At 38.3% G+C, this 19,292-nt stretch overlaps 1 protein-coding gene and 1 long non-coding RNA gene across 4 annotated transcripts; both read left to right on the top strand.

Annotated features, from left to right (window-relative positions):
* Positions 1 to 3,708: 3,708 nt before the first annotated feature.
* On the top strand, positions 3,709 to 11,071 carry LOC120339961 (serine/threonine-protein kinase Nek8-like). Of its 3 annotated transcripts, none has more exons than XM_039408206.2 (5): positions 3,709 to 4,011; positions 6,821 to 7,063; positions 7,626 to 7,770; positions 8,192 to 8,289; positions 9,171 to 11,071. In XM_039408206.2, the coding sequence occupies exons 1-5, from the start codon at positions 3,849 to 3,851 to the stop codon at positions 9,656 to 9,658; spliced, it is 1,137 nt and encodes a 378-aa protein (XP_039264140.2). In that variant the 5' UTR covers positions 3,709 to 3,848; the 3' UTR covers positions 9,659 to 11,071. The 3 variants fall into 3 exon arrangements, with proteins under 3 accessions (XP_039264140.2, XP_039264142.2, XP_039264139.2); XM_039408205.2 differs by having other exon boundaries at positions 3,716 to 4,011; positions 8,192 to 8,313; XM_039408208.2 differs by lacking the exon at positions 8,192 to 8,289 and having other exon boundaries at positions 3,712 to 4,011; positions 7,626 to 7,766.
* On the top strand, positions 4,827 to 6,807 carry LOC144427342 (uncharacterized). Its single transcript, XR_013477908.1, has 3 exons — positions 4,827 to 5,390; positions 5,475 to 5,738; positions 5,822 to 6,807. It is a non-coding gene; the product is annotated as an uncharacterized LOC144427342 (long non-coding RNA).
* Positions 11,072 to 19,292: the final 8,221 nt, after the last annotated feature.

The following is a 19,292-nucleotide window of genomic DNA, read 5'->3' as shown; positions in this document are numbered from 1 at the left end:
GTGCTGGATATTTGGTACGGTTTTGGAGCGGTGAGAGACTCGACGACGTTTGGCCCTATTTTGCCTTGGTTTGCTTGTCTTAAGACAGCATGCAAATGCTCGTCCGTTGGTCGCGTGCGGAGGGCTGATTCGTTACTTTGATTGTTGAAAAAAACTGCTTCCAAATATAAGTAGGTACTGCCCAACATTGCAAGTATGCGACGTGAGTGTGCAATTAACTTTGCGAACCAAATGATCTGGCCGAAACATTTCGTCATAATAAAAATTAGGGAAATTTTTGTTTCACTTTTTACAGTTTGTCGGACCGGACTCTTGATGTTAATAAGCACAATAAAACCTACTCATGGTTGACATCATACTATTTTAGTTTTTTGTGGAAAAATCTCAACCATGACGAGGGCCGGAAAAAATTGTCTCGCGGGCGCATGCGGTCCTCATACCAATCTAATATTAGGTCGCGACATCCGGTTGAAATATGGCGTTGCTTCGTAGTACATAATTCGATAATTTTTTTTTTACCTATTCTATAATTCTCAGAGACGTCATATTTAGAAGTTTATTGTAATTTATTCGCACTTACTGTTTTATCGTTTTGTGCATGTTATCCACGAATACGAACAATCTAAAAATGTAGTTTCAGATTGATACTGGCAGAATTGTTATGGAAAAGGAGTCAACGCACACTATTTTGGGTTGATTGATTGGTAGTGTGCAAGATATTGATTGACCTGTAGCGCTATAGATTTGGTAATTGCATGTTTTTTCAATCAATTTCAATCTCTTGGGTTTTGTATATGTGATTAGATATATGCGGGCGGCGTCGAGGTAGACAAACAAAATAAGCCGGCTTTACTGACAGATGCCAGCTTTAGTCAATTAATTACCACGTGTTCACGATGCTTAAAATTGTACTAGCGATTGATTAGGTGTCAGTCATTTTCACATTGCCAAAGCACTATACATTTTCAAGTGATTACAATCGACCACCGCGCGTTTCACAAGTCAACTAACACAACTGCATATCTCTGCGAGCCAGATTATCCAACCGGAAATGATGATTTATTTATTAATTCTGACGCGTCTTTCACACAAAGCAACTGTCTGAAGCGCATACCGTGATTATGAAACTTGGAATATAAACATCACTGAAAATACTGATAACAAACGATGTGAATAGCTTCTTATCAAATAAACCAAGGCCACAAATTGTATTTCACTTGTCTGTAATTAATTTATATCTACACACATTCAAATGTACTCCCACCAAAGGATTTGTTACAGGTTATAAAATTCAATGAATTCATATCATTAGCATTTATAATAAATGCTGAATTAGCCGTGTGATTTTTAAATTTTGTTTTATATATTTCTAAATGGAGTAATTTATTATATTCATTCTTCGAAAAGTTTGAAAAAATATAAAAAAAAAAATCGGAAATGAATCACATGGATATGTATCACATACCGTTGGTGGCCATATATATTGAATTACATATTCTATTCTATTTGAACGGTAAACACTATCCTGCTTCAGTACACCGCTTTCCTAGGGTGTACTTTCGACCAAAAGCACGCAAATAAATTTGCACGTAGTTATTTTCAAATTATGTTCAGAATATGAGTATCACATGATACCATATTTCATTATTATTTCAATTCAATTTGGAAATTCCATGACATGGCAAAATGATACTCTTTATAATTTATTGTTCTCTATTTCAATATACTTTTATACTTTCGAATTATCTGGCTGAAATGCGATCATGATAGGTTTTATGAAAATGCAACCTAAATATCCTTTTTTTGAATCCTGATCTTTTTTTGCGGTATTCAGAACTATAAAATACAAAGTACCTTGAAAAAGCGTATAACTTGACAGAACTTATTACAATGCATTTCCCCAAGCCTTGAAGGAACGCATTTTTGCTAGATTAGCCATTTATTACTAAAGACACTCACCCTTGAGTGGTACATACCATATATGCACATTCTCCTATAAACTAGACTATTTCTCCCATTTATATTGGTATCATTACTCGAGGGTGATATATGTCCAAATTTTATTCTTATGTATATATATTATGTATTATTTAGGCTTCCCGCTGCTTGTCAGCAGGGAACCTATTGTATTCCTGTGTTTTATTATTATTATTTATTATTATTATTTATTATTATTATTATTTTTTTTTCAAATTGGTCCTACAAACTTGAAATTCACCTCAAATGTGCAGAAGTTCTCAGCTAGCAATAAAATGCAAATTTTATGCATGACTGACCACGTTTTCACGCTCCAGTGAGCAAAACGCGTATTCAGTTTTTTTGCGATTTCTCAAAATTGATACATGGTATTGGGTTAAAATTCATAACAATGATTAATGGACTTGTTCCGGATACAATATGTCAAGGATACGCATGAGTGATCTCGGCGATACGCTCCAGTGAGCAATATAGGATTTTACATTTTCATCTTCTTCTCGAGAACGACACTACTTAGAGACTTGAAATTTACATCACATACAGACAATAAGTCCTTCATCATAGTTTGCAAATTTTATGCATGACTGACCACGCTTTCACGCTCCAGTGAGCAAAACGCGTTTTCAGTTTTTTCGCGATTTCTCAAAATTGATACATGCTATTGGGTTGAAATTCATAACAATGATTAATGGACATGTTCCGGATACGATATGTCAAGGATACGCATGAGTGACCTCGGCGATACGCTCCAGTGAGCAATATAGGATTTCACATTTTCATCTTCTTCTCGAGAACGACACTACTTAGAGACATGAAATTTACATCACATGCAGATGATAAGTCCCCCATCGTAACCTGCAAATTTTATGCATGACTGACCACGCTTTCACGCTCCAGTGAACAAAACGCGTCTTCAGTTTTTTTTACGCGGGAAGCCTGTTAAAGCTGCACGCAGCTCTAGTTCATGTTGTATGTCTCTATTTATTGATGTTGTCTTGTCCCACCAACTCCTTTGTACAAACAGTTGGGCATATTCACCGTTACCCATGTTGCCTAATCCACCCTTCTCGCACAACTGTCTGTATGAAGGACCATATTATACTTATTCGATTTATTGCATTTTATGCTTACCATAAATCATTTTATGCATATCACGTTGATGTGTTTTAGGCCAGTATGATCTTGTGTATACATCCCGTCTTCAATGTTGATATTTACTAACTCCTGTGTTTTTACGAGACGAATAAACATACATACATACATACATACATACATACATACATACATACATACATACATACATACATACATACATACATACATACATACATACATACATCCTATTATGTTATGTGTATGCAATAGGGCTGGGCATTTTGAATCGAATAGTGAATTATTCAAATCGGTTCGGAGAAAAATTTCGAATCACCGCCATCCTTTTTTTTTATTTGTCCGGCAAAGGTCGAGGTGAATACCTCAATTTTTTTATTGAAGCCATATTTTGACATGACTATTCTGACATGTGCCTGTGTGTAATAATAAAAAACTCACATACCTTCCAAGTATTCGATTCAAAAAAATATCCGATTCGATTCTTAAACGAAAATGAAATAAAAAAAAACATTTAATAAAATAGAACGCAGAAACTCCAATTATTTTGTAACCCCGAGTGAGAAATTGAGTAATGTTGAGATTTCAAGCTTATTTACGACTTCTTTCATATTATGATAAAAAGGATGCAATCAGAAAGTTGCGAAATTTGACTCCGACATCTCCTTTTTGATTGTTAGGTTGATGTGGGAAATCCCCTTTTAACCGAGCGCAGGGTTTAGCTGTTGTTATTTATTGCTGGCTTAGATTCACAAAAGATAATGGCTTCAAAAGAAGACGATGTGTATGTATGTGGAATAGGATTTAACAAGTTTTCACAAATTGATTGCCATTGTGACATTATAGTCAACAAACCAATACGATTTGATGGGAAAATTGTATCTGTTATGGCTGGATCAAGAAATGCAATTATACTGAAAAGAGGTGATCGATTCGCTTAGTAGGCTAGTATTAAAGTATTAGTTACCATGACCGGATGATTGGTGTGCTTGATTGAATATCAGATTGGTTCATTATTATACAATAACAAAATCGTGGATTGTTTGTCATAAAATGCCTTCCAAATAACGCGTTTTCAGCAATATAATCGTTGATCTTGTGGAATGCGATGGTTCATTATTTTAATAACGAAATCGTTGATTGTTTATCAGAAAACGCCCTCCAAATAACTGTTATTAGCAATAAGCGTTTATCTGGTGCTTCAAAACTGACGGTAATAATCAATAAAAGTATTTAGGCCTGGTATAGGTTTTTAGTCACGATCGTTTCTACAAAGTATTTTGTAGAATGCCGCTTGCTAATGATGGGTGGTACGCGCCGAAAGCTGCAATACCTGCTGGAATCTCAGCGTGAAATCGGATCGAAACCGAAATGGCACCTGACTAGGCACTTGGACGTCCATTTGCGCTATTCAGCTCTGCTATCAACATATCATATACTTTCAAGTCGACTTATTACTGTGTTATTAGGAATTTCAATTTCTCAGTCTAGCTTTAGATACAAAATGCCAGGAAAGAGGAAAACATCTAATGTTTGGGAACACTTTGTTTTGAAGTTCGATGTATTTGCGGTGTGTAATCACTGCAAACTTGAAATAAGCTACTGCAACAGTACAGGAAGTCTCCTAAAGCATTTGAGGACAAAACATATTTTCATTGGATTTGATCAAATGAGGGGAAGTGCTACCTCGATTATGCCTGCACCAAAGCAACCGAAATTAGCCTCTTATTTTTAAACCCGGCTCACACTTGCAAAATCGAAGAAAATCACAGAACTAATTTTAAATACTATAGTCGGTGATTTGAGACCGATTGGTTTAGTAGAAGGGGAGAACTTCAAAAAACTAATAAAAGAATTAGCACCCGGATATGAGATGCCAAGTCGTCGGACTCCGACAAGAAATATTGAAAAAAAGTTTTTAAATTGCAAGAAGGAAATGAGGAAAGTTTTGAATCATGTTAAATATGCAGCATTGACGACAGATCTATGGTGCAGTGCAAAAATGCAATCTTTTCTTGGCGTTACTCTCCATTATATAAATGAGGATTTTGTCATCAAAAGCCAGCTAAGTATTAAAAGCTGCTCAGGAAAAAGAACATCAGCTGGAGCTCATACTTGATGTTTCCACAAGATGGAACTCCAAATACAGTATGTTGCAGAGACTTTGTCGCCTGCAAGCATATGTTCGCCAAGTCCTCTGCAATGGGCTCATTGTATAAGCAACATCGTCAGCTCATTTGGAGTTAAAAGACAACCACTGGGCACTAATTTAAACCCTAGATGAAAAACTTAAACCAATTAAGGTAAGTCGTATGTGCGACCAGGAGAAAAATAACTTGTACTGGGCCACATAATTTGTTAATAACGTACATGTTATTCGTTAACAGATTGCAGAAGATTACCTGAAGGGTGAAAAATATGTGTCAATAAGTGGTGTGATACCATTGATCAAAGGATTGTCACAAAAGTACATGCCATGTGAAAAAGATTCAAGAAGTTCAGCTTTATTTAAGAACAAAATTTTAACTCAACTGCATAAGAGATTTTGGTTTGTTTTCAACCAGAACTCGTGGTATATTCACATGAACATAGCAACATGGCTGGATCCAAGATACAAAACGAGCTATTTCAAAAAAGTGGATGGTATTCAAGTAAGTTTCATTGCATTGCAATTTTGCCTTTTGCAGCCTTATTTTTTTTTAAACACTCTTTTAGATTGCTTTCTTTCTCATAGATTAAAGGCAGTGTCGAATCAGAAATGATCACAATATAACAACGACAGACAAATGCAAACAGCAAGGATATCGACAACTATTTTGAACAACAATTTGATTTTGCCAAAATCACTAGATGACCTTTTGGGCTGTGGCATTGAAAGCCACGACAGCAGCAAAGAAATAGACGAAGGCAATGATGATGAAGTTGCTAGCGTTTCGGAAGAAGCGGCCTCTTATTTAAAAACAGAAATCAATCAACTTAAATACTTTGGAATGGTGGAAAAGTAACACAGTTACACCTGTTTTGAAAGAACTGGCAGATAAGTATTCATGCATGCCAGCGACATCGGCATTCTCAGAACGATCTTTTTCTAGTGCAGGATTGACTGCTAGTAAATTACGATCACGGTTAACCAGCATAAATGTGTTACACTGCAACAAAAAAATTTGCATGTGAAGTGCACAATTTTATTTTTTGCAATATTTTACATTCCTGTTCCACAATCTTATTTTTTGTAATTTTCCACATTCTTGTTCCACAATCTTATTCTTTGTAATTTTTCACATTTCTTTTCCACAAGCTTATTTTTTGTAATTTTTCACATTCTTATTCCACAATCTTGTTTTTTGGAATTTTTCACATTCCTGTTCTGATTTTAAAATGTTTTTCATTGAAATAAAACAGTTCCCATATTCCTATTACTAGATGACTTCTATTTAATTTGTTGAAGCTGTTAGTACAGTTAGTTTTGTTATTGAAACAGTGTGGAGTTCAGTTGAGCCATTTAGCTTACAATGTGGCTGTAAATGAAAATAGAATAGGATTCGGTATTTTGGATTCGATTTAACTATTCTAGAATAGTAAATCATTCTACATTGCCCATCCCTACTGCACAGCTTCATGACTTGAAGAACTAAATCGGTAAATTGTGCCGGGCTACACAAAGGTCAATCGTTTTCAATATGCAACTCATACATGTATAGTTTATTCAATATATTCATTTCATTTTATACAGATGATGGGACTTTGACAATCAGAGGTTTTTGGGGTAACTGTCAAAGATGTGAAATAAACATTTCAAAAAGAGGACAATGTGCAACTTTAAAGGAAGATGAATTGTTTGTTGTAGATTCTGAGGGGATGCTTTATAAATATTCTAATGAAACAAATGAAGAAGTTTGTAATCAAATGGCTTCACCACAGTCATTAAAACAATTAGATTTGGTTGAAAATTCATCCACATTGTTTGGTGTTACAGGTAATACCCAGTTTATACTTATTTAACTTATTAATTATATCTCTAATTAGATACACTTGTTGTATTCATAGTTATTCGTTGATTTTGTACATTCATTCTTTTTACTTTGATTTTCCTTGTCTTTATAACAGTGTTCAAAGTTGAATATTGTAGTATCCGTATAATTCAATGTAAAGCATATCAGACATTGCATTGGTCTTTAAAATATTTTGATGGAGTAATCAGTTGCATTTGATATTGTTAATCATCAATTTTCAGAAATATTTCAGAACATTTTTTGTAAATTGTTGCTATTAGCTATGTCAGATACAAGCTGACTTTGATATGGTATAGTGTTTGTACAGACCAGACCCAATCATGTTCTTCATGATAATATTTGACCTCACTGAATATTACAATCATTTCTTCTTATCTCCATCTCTGAAAGATTCATACAATGTTTTCACTTCTCTGAGTTTGTTTGTGTGTTCAAAATGCAAATTTGCAGTGAAGATTGATCCACACACAATATACCGATTTTGTTACTTAACCTTATCTGATTAGATTCATGTCTAAATTTAAGAAAGCGGTAACGTTTATCGTTGGAATGAAGACAATATACCAACTCAGATTATTTCATTAACAAAAATTTCACAAATATGCTGTGGCGTCAGCCATGTACTTGCATGCTCTGAAAGTGGAAATGTTTACACATGGGGAACAGGTAGGTACGTCCAATTCTAAAAATTAATAGGCGCTCCCGAAGTATGTGCACCAAGATGGCGTACAACCTGAACCCTAACCTGGTACACATACTATGTTCAGGCTGTACGCCATCTTGGTGCACATACTTCTGGAGGTCCGAATAATATTATTATATCCAGTTCAATATTTCATACCTTGGATATTTAACACTTAAAAATATTTAGAATATATATATCTCACATATTTTTACATGTTTCGAACATTCTTTTTTATTATTGTGTATTTTCGGTTTTGTTTTCCTTTTCCAAGGAATTAAAACTAACTTCATACTTATTTTGGCAAACAGTGAGTAGATATCCGGTGACATATTCTGAAATCTAAAATGATAATTGTTTACCTTTGATGCCCCTTATGTTACTCACAATATTACACATTGTCTTTTAGCCGGGGACAATTAGGGCATAGTTCATTAGATGATGCAGAAAAACCCAAGCTGATTGATATGTTGTGCGGTGTTAACATAAAAGCAGTTGCAGCTGGAGGTTGGCATTCTTTATCTCTTGCAGGTACAATAAACATCAGAATGTATATTCAATGAAAATTAATATACCGTAATCATCTTCGTATAATCACCAAGTATTGATCTATTATCTGAAGATCAATTTTTCACTCCTTTTTAGCGGGTCGAAAATTTAGTCAAAGTTGCAAAACGCTTGGCGCTCACTGGTTGATAAAGAGTTGCATTTTATGAACAATATTTACACTGTTCCAAAAGCAAAAGTGGAAAACAATGAGCCTCGTGCATAAACTAAATTTAATCCCAACCTCACCAATTCTCTGAGTTATTTTTAGCTAAAACATCAAAATTTGGTTTTTACTTCGGTTGTGGCAGCATCGGGCGGGCCAGATTGAATTAGCCAAACGAGCCGGATTTGGCCCACGGGCTATAGTTTGCCCATGTCTGCTCTAGATTCTAATTCTATAGCCCAATGCTCTGTGGAGTTTGATGGTTTCGAACAATCGCGAGTTGGACATAAATCAGTCTTATTAAAATGAAAACATTTGAAATTATAAACTTAACAATGGTCACTCAGAAGTTCTGTATAACAGTTCTGTATTTTTTGTTCTGTACTTGTCAAAAGGAGTGCATGTCGCACATTTGTGTTTTAGGCCAGTACGGTCTTGTGCATGCGTCCCGTCTCCAATATTAATATTGTCAATTTTTTATACTGCTTACTACTACGTGACTAATAAACATACATACATACATACACTTAGGAGTTCCAACACATAACATGATAGAAGAGGCATATTTTGAACATAATTTCTCTCTTACATGCACTGAACAATTACTGTATTGTAAAATTCCCTATAGAATTGAAATACAATTACATTGCTTGTCATGAATCCATTTCTGTTTAAGAATCTGGTGATATTTACGCATGGGGATGGAATGAAGCAGGACAGCTTGGATTTCCAGCAACTACACTCACAGACTTTTCAGAAACGAAAAAAGAAGGAGATAAGTCTGTTTCCATGTTGAGCACACCTGCCTTGCTCGAACTAGAAAAGTATCTGGAATGTGATGGGTACCTAACGTTAATCGATATATCATGTGGAAGTCGACATTCTGCAACAGTGACTTCAAAAGGCGCTGCAATCACATGGGGTTGGGCTAAATATGGACAAGTTGGACATTTGTGTTGTGTTTCGAATTCTGAAAAGAACAATTCTTTGACCTTTATAGAAAAACGGAGTCGGAACAATTTTGGTAACAGTTGTAATGAAAAAGCACATCTTCCGGGATTTGTTGTGTTTCCAGACACTAATTGTTCGTCTGTTGCTTCCGTCCGCTGTTGTGCATGGAGCACGTTTTTTAAAATGAATTGTGTCAGAAACAATACTTCCTAATTATATTTTTTCATTGATGTGCGTGAATATCGGCAGTATGGCTCATGAATACTTTTACACTTAGATCGCACCTGTAATTGCCGTACGCTGGTTAGAATCCCGTAGGTGATAATTAGGTATGTGGAAGAGGGTTGCTGGACTCCTCTCCATCGTGTGGTGATTCACGTAACCGATGGTCGGTTACGGCTTTCTCCACATAATGGTCAACTACTCCCATATCCGACATCAACTTGCAAACGCAAGCGGTCGAAAAGCTCTGCTGTTGCGTGGCGCATCGTATTCAGCGTTAGGAATACGCTCGCCACCACGCCTCAATGTCGTGCGTGGGTTCGCAGGCTCAAACGGCGTGGGTAATAATTCTGTGCGAGAGAATTGCTCCTCGACACGGTAGGGTGGTGTACGTCACCGCTGGTTAGTGGGGGCTTTCTCCAACATCAAGTCCATAGAGCTGAAAAAAAAAACTGGCTTGCCCCTTCTCCGCGGGATAAAAATGTAAATCCTATCCTCTTAAGTTCATTCTGCGTGTCAGGGATTGCACAAAGAGGACGATTACATCGCTCATACCGATACAAATCGCTGGCTTCCATGCACGTGTCAAATTATAATCAACTTTACCCTTCATAAGAGATTCGCCTACTTATTCTCTTTCTGCATTCATTCTTCTATATAGCCGCATGCGGCTCTCAACAACCTTTCCTGCTGCTCTTGTTAATGCTTTGAAAATTAATTACTTCCAAACAAAATTTTTCAATGGAAATTAATCATTGACTTAAAATGAGGAAGTCTATCAGTTAGTTAGTCGAATGGACTCCACCGTGTTTATTTGCGTAGCGTTGACTCACTAATCTACTACAAGATGCAATAGTGACGCAACAGTAAGCGTTTCGCGGCCACTCGAACACTTTTCACTTGGAAAGATTTTAGACATGGCTGTAATCATTGGCTTGCTTCCGTGGATTTTCAGTTTTTGTTGCATTTCCGAATATTAGGTATAAATCGAATAACTCAATGATTATTTTATTTACTAGAGCATTTCAATTTTGTTCCAGTAATCGAAAATGGTCCCGAAATATCTGGCAATCATCTCAAGCAGCTACTGCACCTTGCATCCTCTACGATTACGACCCGCATTGACAAACTTATTAGGAATCAAAGCCATATTAAATGACTGTTAGTCTAGGGTGGGCAAAATCGAATAATTTGAATATTTTTAACGGATACCGAATAGTCAAATAATAAATATTGTTTATACATAACAGGGACCCAGAACGTCGGAGGTCGATACTCCATTTGCAAATTAATAGAAACATAAAGAGGTCGGCACTCGGCAATAAAGCGTTTTTGACTGGTTAATGGTTAATTTTATCATATATACATTTACTAAATTTACGGAACGGTCGTTTTTTTTTTTTTTTCACAAAATATGAAATTGAAACGATACGTTAAGTGCAAAGCATATAACACCATGACGCAGAAACAACGACTTTTTAAATTTGTCGTTTTTTTCTGATAGCGAGCGCCGTTGGGAAATCTCGCACAATTCACAATTGAGTTGGAGACACGCGAGTTTGGTGTCCAAGCAGAGCAGCGCAGGTCACGTGGTACCGGATATTCGAATAGTAAAATGCCATCCGAATATTTTGCCCAGCTCTAGTTGTTACGTGTGTTGTTGTCATACGCGCTTAAGGTTTGTTGCTATTTTACCTTACGTTGTTTGTGTGCGGCTCTTCATAACTTTGAGGTTTGAAATGCGGCTCTGGGACTAAAAAAGTTTGAGAACCACCGCTTTACAAGAAAATTCCCAGAGTCCGGTTCCTGTTCCAATTCGTTCATGCAATCTGTGTTTAAAAGTTGCAGTGTTTTTAGAATGTGACTTGCATCGGTAATATTTACTTGAAAGCTGTGTCATTTTTAAACAAAGTCCTAAATCCGCGTTCATTCCGAAAAAATCTTGTTTTGTAGCTTTATTTTTTATTGTCGTGTGACTCTGTTTTAATGGCCGCCGCCGTTACTATGACTCTGTTTCATTTTAATGGCCGCCGCCGTTACGTCTTTCACGAGGATATTCTTATTTAGCAAACTTGGCGCCACTGCTCAGCTAAGGACCCATCCAGTTACCGGTATCCATATATATATATATACAGGCGGCAAGTTATGTCCACCAGCCTAGCCTCATTTGTCAACGTTTTTGAAATTTAAGCAGATTACATAAAATGCACATTCAGAAGCATTAACGCTGAAAATAAAAAAGGAGCATAAGCAACTACGCATGACATTGGTGTGTTCGACTTGTCGTTGATAATGGCGTAACTTCATCCGAAGTTAGGATGTTCGACGTAGTAGTCAAGTCGTGCAGTATATGTCCCTTTCCCCGAGCATCAACTTCCTTGTTTACTTCGTAACATTGGCCAATCAGCAAAATGCAAAAATTGACGTAACAATGCTCCCTTTTCGCATCCGCTCAGACATTTTTCTCACTCAGACAGATTTTCGAGAATGGTCGTAAACATTACCTCGTTTTCGCGTTTTTGAACTCTATTCGTTAGTTTTCAGTTGTGTTTCGGAAACTTAAATATAAATCAGACAATTCAATAATCACTCTGTCTTCCTAGGAGTTTCAATTTAATTGCAGTAATAAAAAATTAGTGTAGAAATAGCTGTGATAGACTAGGCTAAAATTCTTTACCTGTACTTTTAAAAAACATATTGTTGTATGCAATGAATCATATTAATGGTCTGAAACACATACTCCAGTTTACAGGCGCCAACTCGCAAAGTCACTCTTAAAATAGCTCCGGAAATTTTGCAATGGTAAAGTATAGGAAAAATTTTTCGGGGGTTAAAGGTCGGGGAAATGTCCATGGTACAAGTCTAATCTATAAACCCAATGTCGAGGGTCAAGGCGAGCTGAATGTATCCGAGTCTCGCGTCAATGAGCCAGACTTAGTGACGGTTTGTTGATAAAGAGTCCGAATCATTTCATTTAGAATTGACTCGAGTGTTTTTTTTACAGAACAAAATTGAGTTGAATTGCCCCAACACATTTCACCGTGATGTAATTTATCCCAGTTCCACAACTGATTAGAACAATTTCATGCATTGGTTGTTAAATAAACTGTTCGCTCTTTTTAAGTAAATGGCCGTAAGTAACGTTAACCGCAACGTTAAAATTGGAAGCTGCTAATAAAAACGTGCATATGTATCACAATGGTCTTGTTAAAGTGTTTGACAAAGACTTAGGGCAGGCCTGCACAACTCAAATCACCACGAGGGCCACGAGCATAAATCTGAAGGCCCGGCGGGCCGCAAACTTTGCCACATACATATTTCACAAGATGAACTACAAATCAAAATAATATTGTGAAACAGTTAAATTTAATGAAACACTTTCATTACTGGGGAGCTTAAAAATATGAAGAATCTTATTTACTTGAGTAAAAACAAAGTACAGTATTGCATATGAGATGGCAAATGTGTATTTAGTGGTTCATCTACCTTGAAAACCCACCCTTCATATTCAATATTTCTTTTTTATTAGAATTAGGTATTGCATGTTGCAGTATAAACTGACTGCAGAAAAATATTTTACTCAGGTTCAGTTTTGTAAAATCGTCCCAAATATATGCATGACAATTTATTTAGTCATATCTGTGGCGAACCACTTAACTAATAATAGCCGTTATGAGTCACAATTGTTTTGTTTATGTTTTTGTCACGCATGATTACTTACGTGCTTTTCTTACGATAACCTGTCATTCTGTTTTCTGTTCGCTTGTCGTTAACATTGCTTTGTTATGGATTAAACATCAACATAATTGAAAGTCTTTTTCTTGTTAGAAAGAAGTTAGTTCGCCTCAAATGGTGACCCCGACCTCAAAAGCATACTTTTGAGAGAAGAATACGCACATAACGAAGAATATGAGTGAAGACAACAAAGTAGGCCTAACAGCGGTATCATTAAAGCTGCCGATTTTCTGGACTAAAAATCCTGCCGTTTGGTTCCACCAAGTCGAAGCGCAGTTCGCTGTTCGAAATATCACAACAGATGAAACAAAATACCACTACGTGGTTGCAGCTCTGGATGACAATACCGCTGCCAGCATTCTTAATGCTCTCAATAACCCGCCGGAAACGAACAAGTACCAAGATCTCAAAGAGAAGCTCACTACTAAATGTTCGCTAACGGATCCTGAACGAGCTGCGCGCCTTTGTTCAATGCCTGGACTAGGGGATGGAACGGCAACGGAACTTATGGACAACATGCTTGCATTGTATCCAGTAGGTAAGACACCTGATTTCTTATTTCGCCATTTGTTCGTCAGTCATCTGCCACCAGACGTCCGGTCTCAACTTACAGACATTTTAACAACCACGGGCGACGATTTTCGGAAGCTGGCAAGGAAAGCAGATGATATTTTAACTGCAAAAGGCTATGAGGTGACAAACGCTGTACAAAAAACCAGTTCGTTCAAACCATCTCATGTTTTGTCTGAAATGTGTTTTTATCACAGGAAATTCGGCAAGAAAGCCAAAAAATGTCGCCCGCCATGTTCTTTTGTGGTTTCGGAAAACGCCATAGCCGACCGTCAGTAACCTCTTTGGCGGTCGGCGATTCAAACCTTTATTACGTCACAGACAAAAACTCTGGACGCAGTTTTTTAGTTGATACGGGTGCACAAGTCAGCGTGCTGCCTGCCACCGGTCATGACCGTCGTTACGGGCGACCAGGACAAGCACTTTTGGCAGCTAATGGCACCTCAATTAGGACATATGGCACACGAAAAGTGCCTTTGACTATATGCGGTAGAAATTTTACCTGGAAATTCACATTAGCCAATGTTTCACGGGCAATTATCGGGGGAGATTTTTTGCGCTCTCACGGACTTTTGGTTGACATCAGGGGCAAACGACTTATCGAGGCAAGCACATACGCTTGTATTCCAACCAGAACGATTACTGGCACCCCGCCTTGCCTTCACTACGTAGCCGAAAACGATTTTGCCAAAATTCTGAACGAATTTCCTGATTTAACGCGCCCCACATTCAGCAACCCGACCACTGCACACGGGGTAAAGCATCATATTGTTACAGAAGGCCCCCCGGTGCACGCAAAGGCTCGAAGATTGCACCCCGATAAGCTAGCCGCGGCAAAGGCAGAGTTTGATAACATGATTGAACTCGGAATCATCCGACCCTCAAATAGCCCCTGGGCGTCTGCGCTTCACATCGTACCTAAACAGGACGGCGGGTGGCGCCCATGTGGAGACTACAGACGTCTCAATGATATGACCGTGCCTGACCGCTACCCAGTCCCAAACATACAAGATTTTACGGCCCGTCTTGCGGGAAGGACAATTTTCTCTAAAGTGGATCTTGTTCGCGGTTATCATCAAATACCTATTCATGAACAAGATATCCCCAAAACTGCCATTATCACACCGTTTGGCCTATTTGAATTTCTCCGCATGCCGTTTGGGCTTAAAAACGCCGCCCAGGTATTCCAGCGTTTAATGGATACCATCTGTCGAGGTCTGCCTTTCGTATTTGTCTATCTTGACGACATCCTTATCGCCAGTACGTCTAAAGATCAACACAAAAAGGACTTGCGAAATCTTTTCCAAAGGCTAAAAAGTCACGGTATGGTTATCAATCCTGCCAAATGTAAATTCGGTTTAAGCGAATTAGAGTTCCTGGGACATACTGTTACAAAAGAGGGTGCTTTTCCTCTCCCCCATAAAGTGAAGGCGATAACTAATTTCCCTCGCCCTTCATCTGTAAAAGGCCTTCAAGAGTTTCTTGGCATGGTTAATTTCTATCATCGGTTTTTGCCCAAAGCTGCCCAAATAATGCAACCACTATTCGCAGCACTTTCCGGCCTGCCCAAGAAGTCGAAGGTTTTGCCCAAATGGACTGACAGTATGATATGTGCATTTGAAAAAACTAAGAAAGTACTGGCAAATGCAGTTATGCTTATACATCCACAACCAAACGCACCAACTGCCCTCACAGTCGACGCTTCGGACGTTGCCTTAGGAGGTGTGCTCGAGCAAAAGTTAAATGGATCTTAGAAGCCAATCGCATTTTATAGTAGACAGCTACGCAAACCCGAGACGAAATACAGTGCATTCGACAAGGAACTTTTGGCCGTTTACTTAGGAATACGACATTTTCGTTATTTTCTCGAAGCACGACCCTTCACGGTTTTTACAGATCACAAACCCCTCACTTTTGCTATGACAAAAGTCTCTGAGCCATGGTCAGCGCGACAACAGCGTCACCTCAATTTCATATCTGAATACACAACGGATATACAACATATTTCCGGTAAGGATAATACTGTCGCCGACGCCCTGTCGCGCGCGGTCATCAACGACATCAATGACGGCATCGATTATGAAATTATGGCCACAGATCAACTAAACGACAAGGATACACAGGCTTACCGCACTGCTATCACCGGCCTTCGTGTCGAAGATGTCCCTTTTTGCAACGGCAAATTTACATTGCTGTGTGACGTATCTACGGGTAGACCACGACCTATAGTGCCTGCCAGCTGGCGCAGAAAAATTTTTGATGCGGTTCACGGGCTCTCGCATCCAGGCATACGTACCACTCGCAAACTGATCTCACAAAAATTTGTGTGGCATGGTCTTTCCAAACAAATTGGACAATGGGCCAAAACATGCCTGGAATGCCAAAAGTCTAAAATAAATCGTCATATACGGGCCCCTTTAGAAGATTTCAAAATGCCAGACAAACGTTTTGACCATATCAACATTGACTTAGTTGGTCCTTTACCACCATCACAAGGATACAATTACCTTCTTACAATAGTAGATCGTTTCACAAGGTGGCCAGAAGCCATTCCCCTCAAAGACATATCAACTATGTCTTGTGCCCGAGCTTTCCTGTCAAATTGGGTTGCCCGTTTTGGTGTTCCACTTCACATTTCTTCTGACCGAGGATCACAGTTCATTTCAGGCCTTTGGTCTGCTGTTGCCGAATTATTGGGAACAAAAATTCATCACACTACAGCCTACCACCCACAGGCAAATGGTTTGGTAGAACGTTTTCATCGAACAATGAAATCTGCCATTAAGGCACGACTCAATGATTCAAACTGGTTGGACGTGCTTCCATGGGTTTTATTGGGAATCCGCACAGCTCCGAAAGAAGATCTTACGGCATCGTCAGCTGAGCTTGTTTATGGCGCTCCCCTCACTGTCCCCGGTGATTTCATATCAGACTCTAAAGACAATAGCTGCCCGACCACAAATCTTCGGCTTCTCAGAGAAAGAGTAGGATCATTGGCTCCAATTCCTACGTCGCACCATGGTCCTTTCAGAGCAAGAATGCCAGCCGCACTCAATCGAGCCAAGTTCGTGTTTATTCGTCGTGACGCACACCGATCTCCTTTACAAAGACCTTATGAAGGACCATTCGAAGTTTTGCAACATGGGAATAAAACTTTCAAAGTACAGATTGGAAACCGAAGCGAAACTATTTCTGTTGACAGGTTAAAGCCAGCTCATCTTGATCTCGACCATCCTGTTTCTGTATCCATTCCTAAACCAAGAGGACGTCCTCCAATCCCTAAAACAACAACGAACAATCAGCGTTCTACAGACGATCGTTCATCCGAACCTACAACCGGTTATGATTACAGAACCAAATTTGGTAGAAAAACTCGTAAACCCACTAGATTTTTATAACTCATTCCGTCTGGGGGGGTAGTGTGGCGAACCACTTAACTAATAATAGCCGTTATGAGTCACAATTGTTTTGTTTATGTTTTTGTCACGCATGATTACTTACGTGCTTTTCTTACGATAACTTGTCATTCTGTTTTCTGTTCGCTTGTCGTTAACATTGCTTTGTTATGGATTAAACATCAACATAATTGAAAGTCTTTTTCTTGTTAGAAAGAAGTTAGTTCGCTTCATATCTACCATTATTGGATATTTCCATTGTAGGTTAGGCAAACAATCCCTTTAGTAGCAATAGATCTTTCTCTGTTGCAGTTTTTTGACTGTTAAATTACATTTTTCTACAAAATCTGCTCCAATTTATTTGAAATTTTATAGTAAATAGCAATATCTTTTGTGCGAGTAGGTTGCTTATATGCACTAATGGGTGTGAGATTGTATACCGATATTGTTTTGTGCGTGATTCAGTCTGAATACTCAATACTGAGATATCTAAATCCGGGTTTCCCAAACTAGGGGGGAGGGGGGGGGGGGCGAGGGGTCTAGAAACGAATATTAGGGGTCACGAAGGGCACACCAGTTTCACACAAAGTTCGATATTTATTGAAACTAGTGCAAAACATAAATTTCACAATTTCGAATATGATCGGGGTAGCGGCGCGCTTGCATAACAATGCGGCTTTACAGAAGTATCTAGAGGGCCGCATGCGGCCCGCGGGCCGTATGTTGTGCAGGCCTGACTTAGGGGATTGTGCAGTCAATGCGCTGCCAATGTGTTCGTCGTGAAACGACAGAGAAAACTTTTTTCTCAACACCTATACAAACAACAACCAAAATATATTTTCCCCCTGAAAAGTTATATTGAGAGAGCAACGAGTTTGCTGAAGAGATTGACGGATAAGCGTGACGGATTAAAGTCCATGCTTCCGAAACAAACAATATATATAACTAATCCCATACCCGACTTGGAATGGTAACCGGACGACAGGCCGTGGTTCGCCATATGGATAAGCCGTCTTATCGGATTTCCTCTCCCCCGGGATCCTATCCTATCCTAAAATGTTTGAGTATTGCCTTGAAGTAAAATAAAACAGCAAAATCTTGAATTTTTGTCACACCCCATACAGCCATAAAAAATTAAAAAAAAAAAAGTATTAGCTCTCCGACGAATTCTTTCAAAACAATTTTTAATTGCCGATTGTTTATTAATTGCCGAGAAAATCGATTTTCTCCAGCAGCAATCACTTTAACAAGAACAACGAAAGCATTTAGCAAAACAGTCCATAGATCCCTTACGTGTGTAATAAAGTTCCGTTGCCAGGTTTAAGACTATTTCGTTAGACATCGTTTTCTCGACTTCTTTCTCGTGTGTTTTACAAACCCGACTACAAGCGAGTAAGCGACTGCAAGCAACTTCTAAATACTAATATGTATACAATTTTATTTTTGTCAGAACACTCCCAAATGACGAGTTTATACTCGTTGGGTGAATCTGAAACCTTTTTCGATTCAGCCTTTTCCGTGCATCTGCAACAGATAATTGGCCTATTAACGATTTGGACCATATATCTCTCCTTATTCATACATGCTTATGTCGCTTTATTGAAATTTAAAGTCACAAAGAGCAAATAAAATCCCCGTGCTTCTCTATGAAGCCTGATTAACGCTAGAGGCGCAAAGCGTAAGTAATTTCTGATTTTCCAAATTGCACCTACAGACAGACTAGTGGACCTGTGTGCTGTGTCTGTTAGTAGCCGGTTTGATATTGCAGTGTTGGGATGTGAAGGATTTTTCTGTTTTGCGTTTAGCTTCAAAGGCAGTTGAAATAACGCCTAGGGCTGTGTTTTTCAACCTATGGGTCGCGATACAAAACTGGGTCGCTTGTTAATTTTCTTAGCGATATAAGGAATGGGACATACGGTACGTCA

This window comes from Styela clava, chromosome 9 (assembly GCF_964204865.1).
Source record: "Styela clava chromosome 9, kaStyClav1.hap1.2, whole genome shotgun sequence".
Lineage (NCBI taxonomy): Eukaryota > Metazoa > Chordata > Ascidiacea > Stolidobranchia > Styelidae > Styela > Styela clava.
The sequence above is the reverse complement of the archived record's forward strand: the minus strand, read 5'-3'. Positions and strand labels throughout refer to the sequence as shown.